Genomic DNA, 10,591 nt, shown 5'->3' on the forward strand with positions numbered 1-10,591 from the left:
CTTTCTTTGGATGTTAAACATGATTGGTCTGTGTTTTAAATGGATGTTTTTAATGCTTTTCTTCAAGGAGATCTTCAAGAGGAAGTGTATATAGTACTGCCTCAAGGTTTTGGCAGTAAGGGGGAGCCAGGTAAGGTCTGCGGGTTGAAGAAATCATTATATGGTCTTAAGCAAGCATCTAGACAATGGAATATCAAGCTCAAAAATGTATTGCTTAAATCTAATTTTCAGCAGAGTAAACATGATTATTCCTTGTTCATTAAGAGTAAAGCAGAACTTTGTAATGATACTCATTTATGTAGATGACCTGTTGATCATTGAAAATGATTTAATGCTTATCAAAAACTCACAAAACACTGTACAATAGAACTTCAAGATTAAGGATTTGGGGGAGTTGAGGTATTTCCTAGGGATAGAGTTTCTGAGATCCAGAAAAGGATTAATAATGACCCAAAGAAAATACATATTAGAGTTGATATCAGAATAGGGATTGGCAAGGGCAAACCCTGCTATGACACCTTTAAAACAAAACATGAAGTTCACTACTACAGACTATGACAAACACTTAAAGCGAGAAGATGATGATCCATAACTAGTAGACAAAAGTGCCTATCAAAGATTAGTAAGAAAACTACTTTATCTAGCAATGACAAGACCAGACATTTCTTATGTAGTACAAACTCTGAGTCAGTTTATGCATGATCTGAAACAGTCACATCTATAAGGAGCACTTTATGTGGTAAGATATCTTAAAAGAAGACCTGGTTTAGGCATTTTGCTAAGTAGTGATAAAGATGATACACTTAGAGCTTTTTGTGACTTTGATTGGGCATCTTGTGGAGTAAAAAGAAAGTCAGTGACAGGTTATTATATGAAGTTGGATAAGTCTCTAATCTCTTGGAAGTCCAAAAAGCAAGAAATTGTATCAAGAAGTACAGTTGAAGCAAGAAATTGTATTTCTATTAGTTTTCATTCCAGTATTATCACTGATTTGAACAAAACATTTTAAATAATTCTTATTTGAATTCTCTTATTTATTATTGTTAGATATTAAGGAAGGATTTTTAATTAGGGCCCGTTTCTCTAGTTAGAAAATCAAGTTATTCATGCTTTAACTAGGACGATTATTTTTATGTCTGATTGGTGGAATGGGGGTTTATCACACTATCTTTTATTTCTGATGTACTTGTTTTTTATTTGAATAATAATTATTGAGAATAAACTTTTAAAAGAAGACGAGGAGAACGAGGTGAAGAACTTTAGGTTTAGAATTACGATCAAAATTGATGTAAATTTAATTCAATATAGTTAGTGAGAACTTTTTATTGGGATGATTTTAGAAGTCTGACTCCGATTTATCTCGTAACATTAATCTCCTTTGTAATTTATAATCACTTTACATTCTTTATTTGTAATTCTTTATATCAATTTTTAGCGTATTTTTCAAGTTAGAATCAGGCCAAAAAATTTAAGATCAAAATTAAATTCATCCAATCTTATTCTATAAGTTTAATTGAATTGGTGATAAACTTAAAGACGACATAGATTTAGGTTCATATTAGTAATTCCCTTTGTAGTTTATAATTACGTTACAATATCCCTTAATTTATTTTACTATAATAATTCTTCTTCATAGTTTAGAATTACGTTATATCCCTTATTTTATTTCTTTATAGTAATTCTTTTAATACATTTTTCAAGTTAGGCTCTAGTAGGAATGTTTAGGATCATGATCAAATTCATCCAATTTTATTTTATAATCTAATTTGAAATGAATATAAATTCAATCTAGTATGTGATAACTTTTTATTGGGATAGTTTTACTTGACTCAAATTTAGTTTCATACTATTAATTTTCTTTGTAATTTATAATTACATTATGTTCTTTATTTTTATAATAATTTTTTTGAACATATTTTTCAAGTTGGAGTTTGGTTCTTCTAGGGAAGTTTGAGATCACGATTCAAATTCATCCAATCTTATTTTATAATTTAGTGTGATTTAAATATACATTTAATTCAATTTAATAGGTGATAAATCTTTACTTATATAGTTTTAGAGACTTAATTCAGGTTTAGTTTCATAATAGTAATTTCCTTTATAGTTAAGGATTTTACAGCACACCCCTTATTTTATTTCTTTATAATGCTTCTTTTAAAGTATTTTTCATGTTAGAGCTCTACTAGGGAAATTTAGAATCAAGATCAGATTCATCCAATCATCGCAAATCGATATAAAGAAAGAAATGTGTCATCATAAACTACAAGAAAAATTAATATTACGAAATGACAAACATAACACTAATTAATGTTCACAAAAGCAAAATAAAATCATCATTTTAGGAGAAGCTAATTCTCAATTGATCAATTTGCTTAAGTGATTAAAATCAGACAGCCCTTTATAACATGAAGAGATAACATAAAGCTTATAGAGTAATAATAATTAGGAGGAAGAAATGTAACAAAAAGAAGCATTAAGCATATACCCATAGAGGGTTGTGATAATTTGGATAAGATTTCTCGAACTCTTGATTTGAAAATTTGTTTTCGAGCAAATATAAGAAAATACTATTTACTTTCTATCATTTAATGAGATCTACATGACTCAAATCTAAATTCATCTTGATCTAACCAAAACGATTATAGGACCAAACGACTACAGACACCGAATAAAAAGTAAAAAAAAATACCCAAAAAAAACAAGAAAAGCACTAAGCATAACCTATTTCAATGATTCTTAATACACTTCATCATCCTCCAAGACATAATCCTAGTGCAAATTTTAGCAATAACACTCAGTTTCAACTTCTTTTTTCTTTCTCCATCAGCAATACTCCTCTGTTTCTTTGAAACATCAACAACCTCTTCAATTCTTGATGATGAATTATGAGAAGATTGACCATTGCCTCTTAAAGATCTATTATGATATGGAAATTTCATGAATTTTTTCTCAATTAAATAGTTCATTGAAACCAATTCATGAGAGTCATACAAAGGGCTCCCACAATCCCAAATCTTCAATCTTTCTTTTTCTTCACCTAATTCTTCTATTTCTTCTGTTTTCCTCTTCATGTCAACACTGGATTTTTTGTTTGAGGGAGTAACTTCATCAGCACCTGCCATGTTCACTAATAATTTATGAGATTGTGTGACAATTAAAAAAATATGAACTTTTGTGACATATTTATATAGGGGAGTCCATTGTTTGGATTTGGATTAAGAGTTATTTTTTGTCTTAACTTGGAGGATTACATACCTAAATTTCCCCAAAATGCAATGCTTCATATTATGCTTATAAAGTAGGATATTAATCTCTTAATATTAAGTTATATATGTACATTAATTTATTATGTAGTAATGAACTTGCCCGAATGAAACATCTACTAATTTTTACTCCCTTCCAAAATAGTTGTTATGTTGCGTTTTTCAAGAGTCAATTTGACTAATTTTTCAAACCTAAATTAGATTACATTAATTCAATAGTTGAAATAATTTTTTTACTCTACAAAAATTATACAAAAGTACAATTATTGTAATTTTTTCCAATCAATATGATTTAAGAATATATTTTAAAATATTAGTCAAGTTCGAATTGTTTGACTAAAAAGAGTACCAGATTACTATAATAAGATTCATGTGTATGATTAAAGTGAAAAGATTATATATTTTTTTTTACTATTGCTGCCACATATTTTTTAATTACATCGAGGTAGAAAACAAAAATGGGGAGGAGAAATTATAAGGTGGAAAATTAAACTTTAACCGATAAAATAAAAATTTAGGTATCAGATCAATTGAGTTATTAAAATTCCGTTGTTCACATTTTTTCCCCTTTTGCTGTCACATTTTTTTCCCTTTGCTGGTTAATCTGGATCCTGGAACGTTAATTATTTTCTTTATCATATTTCACCTTTTTACCTTCTTAGGAGTACTAATCTTTGTTTGTGCTATTTGTTTAAGTTTATCTTTTTGTACTATTAGATTCCCATTTCTTTGCTTGTTGATAAATCGAAGTATCGAACATCATTTATTTATTTTATTTCACCTTTTTACCTTCCCACCACATCATAATGCTTAATTAGACCAAGGACTCCTTTTTCTAAATACAATTTCTTTTTTTCTGATTAAGGTTTCTTCCATTTGGACACACATATATATGGTTCTACCTCTATAAAATGTAGGGATATACGCTAAATTTATGTACTTTTTTTTATATTCAATTACGCAGATTAAAGTCTGGATCGTGTTGTATTCAATAAAAAAGGGCAGAAAAAATTATGTTTTCAGTCTTTTCAATATTGTGAGAAGTCATATTGATACATTTAATTTGAAATAAAAGGGCAAAAATATTTTAAAAATCATAACGAAATACACATGTTCGTAGATGATTACAATATGAAAAAAGAGAATAGTAATTAAACATTACAGACAATAGTAATGTTTTAAACTTTTTAACATGACTTAAGACAAGAGACAAAATCATATAATGAATAGTTGATTAATGTAAAACCATACAATGTAAATAGCACTGATGTTTATATAGTTCAAAGGCCTCACAGCTTATGTGGAATCACTAGCATCATTTGACGATAATGTGTGACACCATATTAGTGAAGATAAGATGTAGAATTTATGCAAATCTTTATAATGTCTTTATGAGATAGAGAGACTAATATTATATATATAGGTAAATTTTGTTTAATTAAGTAATGTTAAAAAAAAATCAAAATACATATTGCATCTATTGTGAGGCCGCATTTCAAGAGGTCCCTACTAGTTGAGAGTCACTTTCCTCAATTGATTAGACACTTGATATCTCCACTTCAAATTCCAAATAGCTTAAACCAAAACCAGGATCATATTAATATAAGAACCCAACCAAGCCATTTTTGTTCATGGTTCCATCTACAGGTGTCAATTAGATGGGTTGAATTGAATTTAAAAATGTTTAAAGGAGTTGAGCTAATAATAAACAGGCTTAAATATAATGTGGGCTAAAGCGGATTGCGTTGAAATGAGCTAAAAATCGGGTTATAACCCAATTCGTCCAATAATTACTAAGTTTTAAATTCAAACTTTATTTTTTTTATAATTTGTTTTAAGTACCTAATAAACATGTTTTCTTACATTATGACTATAAAAGACACATCAAACTAAAAAAATAATAATATGTAGACAAAATTTTTTATTGATCAATTTAAGCTATATATCAGCTTAATTTTAAAATGGACTGCATTAAACGAGTGAAAATGAGCTCAGTTAATAAACTAAGCGGGATCAAATATAAATGGATTTGCATGATTTTTTGGGCTTATTTTGTCACACCCGACTCACATTAACCAATATTTGCAAGTGCACATGCCAAAGTCCACAAATTCCCCTTGTTGCTACTATGATCTTTTAACTTTTATTCGAAGTTGATTTATTTTTTTTTGAAACATATTTGTCTATTAATTTCAGACATATGCGATTAAAGTTGTAAATTTTCATGTTTAAAATCCAAATATCAAATACTTTTACTTGTGAAGACCAAATATCACATACTTTTACTTGAAGTTCTGACCTAGGCAACCATTATATATATGAAGTCTTCCCAAAGCTACAATATTAATAAAAAATTGTCTGAAGTTGGCCTTGGCAAGTTATAACACAATTAAAGTTCTAGTCTTGGCAAGGTCAAACTTCAAATATTTTTGCATTAAGTCCGCGCATATATTTGGCTGATTTTCATGCATTTTGACATAGAGTTAGTGAACAAAATTTTCTCCAAAACCAATGACTTACTTTTAGAATTTGAACAATTAAACACACGATTCAATATTCAAAGATGTGAACTCGATTAGAAGCTCCATTAAAAGCTATTGAATGGCTTGGAAGTTTTGAATTGGAAAGTTATATTTTGCGAAATTATGATATGTTTGGATTGAATGTTGTTGCAAACGATTGAGAATACCATTTGGAGTTTATTTGTCCATTTTAAAGTAGTTTAGTCAAGATTAGAGTTGATTTTGATTGAAACTCGAAGAGGAAAGAACAATAAATTGTAATGCATTATGAATGGACATACAAAAATAACATTATGAGTACTTTTCTATAACAATGTGTGCAAACTTCACAAAAATTCTTTTACATATTTTGGAATGATCACAAAATGGAGACAAATGACTATAAAAGATGCAAATTAAAGAGCAACAATAACAATACATCAACTTTTCCATACAACTCTTCAACTTTGTACATTTATTAAGGGTGCATCTAAGTTCAACATCAACAGTAGGCAGTACTAAAATAGCTCTTGACAACATCATAACATAGGATCTGTAACAGTCTGCTGTTGTTCTGACCAACACATCTTGGAGTCTTGAACTGGCTAACAGCACCCCCTAATCCTACAAAATGATCTAATATCTTATGAAAAGTCCCCTTCTTCACAACTCTAAGCTCAAGTGCTCCAATTACATTCACCTTCCGAGACCCCACGTAGCCTGCATCAACAAACGATTTGTCCAAACAATTACAGCATTCTTGCAATGTTTCATCACTGGCTTCACCACTGAGTTCCCAGAAAACCACGTAGTGTCCCGGATTTGTTGCAAAACTCACGTGGCTTGTGAAATCGACTACATCTAGCTTTTCATCTACTAAGAGCCTGGCTGCTGCTTCTACAGCTAGCTGTAAGTCTTTCTCAGTATTTTTGTCAATGTTTATGCTTAGCAAAAGATTTCTGCGACAAATGAACTGGAGCTCTGGTGTGTCATTGTGGAATCCTTTTATTTTTACAACATCACCGAGTCTATAGCGATACAACCCTGCACATTACATATACAAACATGTTCTAATTTTGGCCAATACTTGAAAAATCAAGAATCTAAAGCCATGAAAAGTACTCCAGACTATTAACTATTAAAATTTTGTGGTAAATCTTCACGCGTATTGTAAAAAGTACTTAAAAGTATAACATTTTATATTAAGTCCACAACCACCATCATGTACAAAAGTATAATGGGTGCAGTGGTCCTTCTTACCGACTGATATAAATTCTCATAATTCAGAGACCAGAAGCGTCAGGCTCTGGACAAAAAAATGAATCAATGCCTTAATGTTAATATGGAACTCTTACATGAACCAATAATAATGCATAGTATATTCATGATGACAAGTCATGTTTGCAACATAAATTCATATTGAAGTCACTGACACAATAATAATTTTGGTCAAAAATATTGTACCTGCAAAGTTGGTGACAACAATTTCATACTCTTCACCTAGTTTAACTTCAGCAAGACCCACAGGTGTAGGCTCAAGGCCATCCATAGTTACCCTGAGAGGAATGAATTCGAAATAACCGATATTTGGAAGCACTGCATAAGTAACTAGCTCAGGGGGCAACTTAGGATTGACATTTGCACCAATCCATCCTTCAGAAGAACCATAATCTGCACTCAGTAGTGGTAGGTCCCCTGCATAATGCCTCAATTTCTTGAGGTAAGGTTCCATGGACCCTGTCATGATTCCATATATGTACCTGGCATTAGGGAAGAGCACGGGAATCAAACCGTACCAATTGCTTAATCCAGAACACTTATTATAAATGGTATCAGCCTGCTCTAGATCAGGCTTCAGCAATTTCAACATTGCTGATCTCATTGAAGGGACCGTGACTCGGGTAGACAGGACTCCCTCTCTTATGTCTACAACAAGTTCTTCCCAGACTTGTTCGAAAGTTCTAAACGCATGGACAATGCTGTGGGCAAATGTAGAGGAGACCACTTGCACTTCGTCCCGAAAAATGAGGCCACACAAGAGATGGCAGTACAAAGATTGGTGGAAATCAGGACCAAATATAACTTCATCAGGGCTACAACATGGGGTTTGCATTGCCTTCATTGTCTTCTTGAAATGCGCATTACGATATACGTTGGTAGTTGCAGTTCCAGCTGCCAAACCTCCCTTTGTCTTGAACTGCTTGCTGCTGTAAATGAACTGCAACGCCTTCCCATTCTCAATTGGGAATTCTCTGCAAAAATGACAATAATTAAAAATAAGATTAGCAACTAAAAAACTCAATTATTAGTACTACGAGAAAAAAATAGTATGAGACAAGCTGTAACTTTTAGTACTCCAGATGAGATGAACACATAAGGTGAAAACCAAAATTAATTCATTTTCAAGAAGATGTTGATGTATTGTGACTTGAAGGAAAAAAACTAGAACAATGATTTATTTTTTCCTGAATCAGCCCCACTTTGCAGAAAAAGAACAAATATGGAAAAAGACAACACATAAGAGAAAAATGACGTTGCAATTAGCAAAGCATTAAATTTAAGATAATCAATCAAAAACTGCATTACCTATTCCTAAATGCAAAAGAAGTTTTGTATATCTGCATAGTGGATTCCATCAACTCATCATTGAAAGGTACAAACTTTGGCCTTCCCTGAGTAGTACCCGAACTGCAACCAAAAGAAAATTTCCATTAACTTTTCAAGAAAATCTTTATACAAGTACACCAAGAATCCTTTTTTTTCTTTGGTCTGAAATAGAGCGGATTCATATAGTCAATACCAACCAGTTTATGAATAAGGTGCACCTAATTACAACAACAACATAACCAATGTAAATCACAAATGGGGTCCGGAGATGTTAGACGCTTTGTTTCTAATAGACGCTCGACTTAAAATACAACGCGCACTTAATTTGTACATAAATAATTTTAAAAAGGTACCTTAATGAGATTGTTGTAATGGGTTTTCCGGTGAGAACAGGGGAAAGATCCCCATCAGCAATTCTTTGAATATAAGGCTCTAAATCTTTGTGAGTGACTAGAGGAACACAAGCCTTGAAAGCCTCAGGATCAATTCTTCCATTTAGACCCCATTGTTGTAGATACACTGTGCCTCCATTCTCTTCTAGTATCTTTTTAAGAGTCTCTTCTTGAACTTTACCAGCTTCTTTGGTCAACGCTTCAAATTCCTCAATCACTTCTTCTGGATCAAATTTCATTTCTGTCTTCTCTACTATCTGAAGTCATATAAGAATAACATAAGTAAAGCTTATTTTTAATCAATTAGTACATGTTTAAGACTAGTCAAGAAGATTAGTAACTTACCGTAAAATAAAAGATGTCCAGAGAAAAAGGGGAAATATGGATATTGGACACAAAAATAAGTTCAAAATTCAAGAAGATTGGTTAGTATGAAAAGGAGAAAGTTCATGGAAGACACTGGCCCACTTGGTCAGCCCTTAGAACTTAGTCAAAAAAACACCTCCAAAAAATAAAAAATAATAATTTACACATAGATTTGATGCTCTGATCAAAGTTTCCATGGAATCTTGAAATAGCTATATATACAAAAATCAAATGAAAAAGTTGAGTATTCATTTTGATTGAAAGTAAATGAATGATAAACTTTTTGGGTACAGCAAATAATACCCTTTACTCCATTACTCCATAAAACCACACCAACTCCAAAAAGTTGTTCTTTTTTTTCCCTCAAAGAAGAAAGGGACTTCAGAATACAAAAGGCCAAAGAAGAACCATGATGACAAATATTAACTGGAAAAAAAAAAGCAGCAAGTTATCCTGCCAAGAGTTCAAATTCCAACCAAAAAAGCAAAACAATCATAATACATATGGGTATTTTCAAAACACAGTACCTGTAATATGCACAGTGGTTAGAATTGGAAGAGAAAAAAAAGGCAGCTCAAAGTCAGTGAGGAAATCAATGTAATTGTTTATTGGTTAAGGTATCATCAATCGCTGCTATATGACGAAGACTAAAAAAGAAATAAACAATAATGTAGAGTTTTTTTTTTTGCCCCTATCTAGAGATGGTTTATAGAATATGAGAGACAAATAACTTCTCTGTGAAAATTCTTTGGACTAGGGAAAATATATATAAATAGAGCGGACGAAGAAAGTGAAAAGGGTTACGTACTGTTAATAATATATAGCGGTCGTTTGGTTTGATGGGATAATGCGGAATAATCCATCTTGTCATATTTAATATGAGATTGTTTTATTTAATTTTTGGGTGAATTAAATTAGCTCAAAAACTATTTTTTAAAGATAATTTAATTTATGTGTCAAACAATCAATCCTGTATAAGAATTAGTGGGACTAAGGAAGATCTATACCCCTATTTTTTGGATTTTTTCTTTAAATCAAGTGGTCCCAACGACCAAACAAAGATGGAGACATAAATTTTTATAAGTTCTATTTATATAAATTTGAAATTATGAAATACAATAAATTATGTGCTACAATAAAATTTACTTATATTGATACAACATATAATTTAAACGTATTTTAAATTGGTAATAAGAGATTTGCAATTGTTAATGTAATATTTATACGATCACTTAGTAGATGTTGGCATTTCATTCGTGATTTGAAATTATGAGATGAAATCAGTGTTTGGACATATGATTTCATCTCATGAAATAAAATCTCAAATACTTCAAAAATGTTGATTTGAGAATTTCATATCATGATTTCACATTTTTAAAGTATAAAAAATTGACCCACAAGTTTAAAATTTGTAAAAAAAGAATAAATATATCATTTTATAGCTACATAATTTTTTGCAAGA

The 10,591-nt window shown here is 30.9% G+C and overlaps 1 protein-coding gene across 2 annotated transcripts; it reads right to left on the reverse strand.

Moving 5' to 3' along the window:
* Positions 1 to 6,174: 6,174 nt before the first annotated feature.
* LOC129886480 (jasmonoyl--L-amino acid synthetase JAR4-like) lies at positions 6,175 to 9,907 on the reverse strand. Of its 2 annotated transcripts, none has more exons than XM_055961181.1 (5): positions 9,657 to 9,907; positions 8,725 to 9,020; positions 8,351 to 8,452; positions 7,229 to 8,016; positions 6,175 to 6,808 (listed from the first exon to the last, which is right to left on the reverse strand). In XM_055961181.1, exons 2-5 carry the CDS (start codon positions 9,000 to 9,002, stop codon positions 6,267 to 6,269), a joined length of 1,710 nt encoding a protein of 569 aa, XP_055817156.1. In that variant the 5' UTR covers positions 9,003 to 9,020; positions 9,657 to 9,907; the 3' UTR covers positions 6,175 to 6,266. The 2 variants fall into 2 exon arrangements, with proteins under 2 accessions (XP_055817156.1, XP_055817154.1); XM_055961179.1 differs by lacking the exon at positions 9,657 to 9,907 and adding an exon at positions 9,109 to 9,639.
* Between the last annotated feature and the right edge of the window lie 684 nt (positions 9,908 to 10,591).

This window comes from Solanum dulcamara, chromosome 4 (genome assembly GCF_947179165.1).
Source record: "Solanum dulcamara chromosome 4, daSolDulc1.2, whole genome shotgun sequence".
In the NCBI taxonomy this organism is placed as follows: domain Eukaryota; kingdom Viridiplantae; phylum Streptophyta; class Magnoliopsida; order Solanales; family Solanaceae; genus Solanum; species Solanum dulcamara.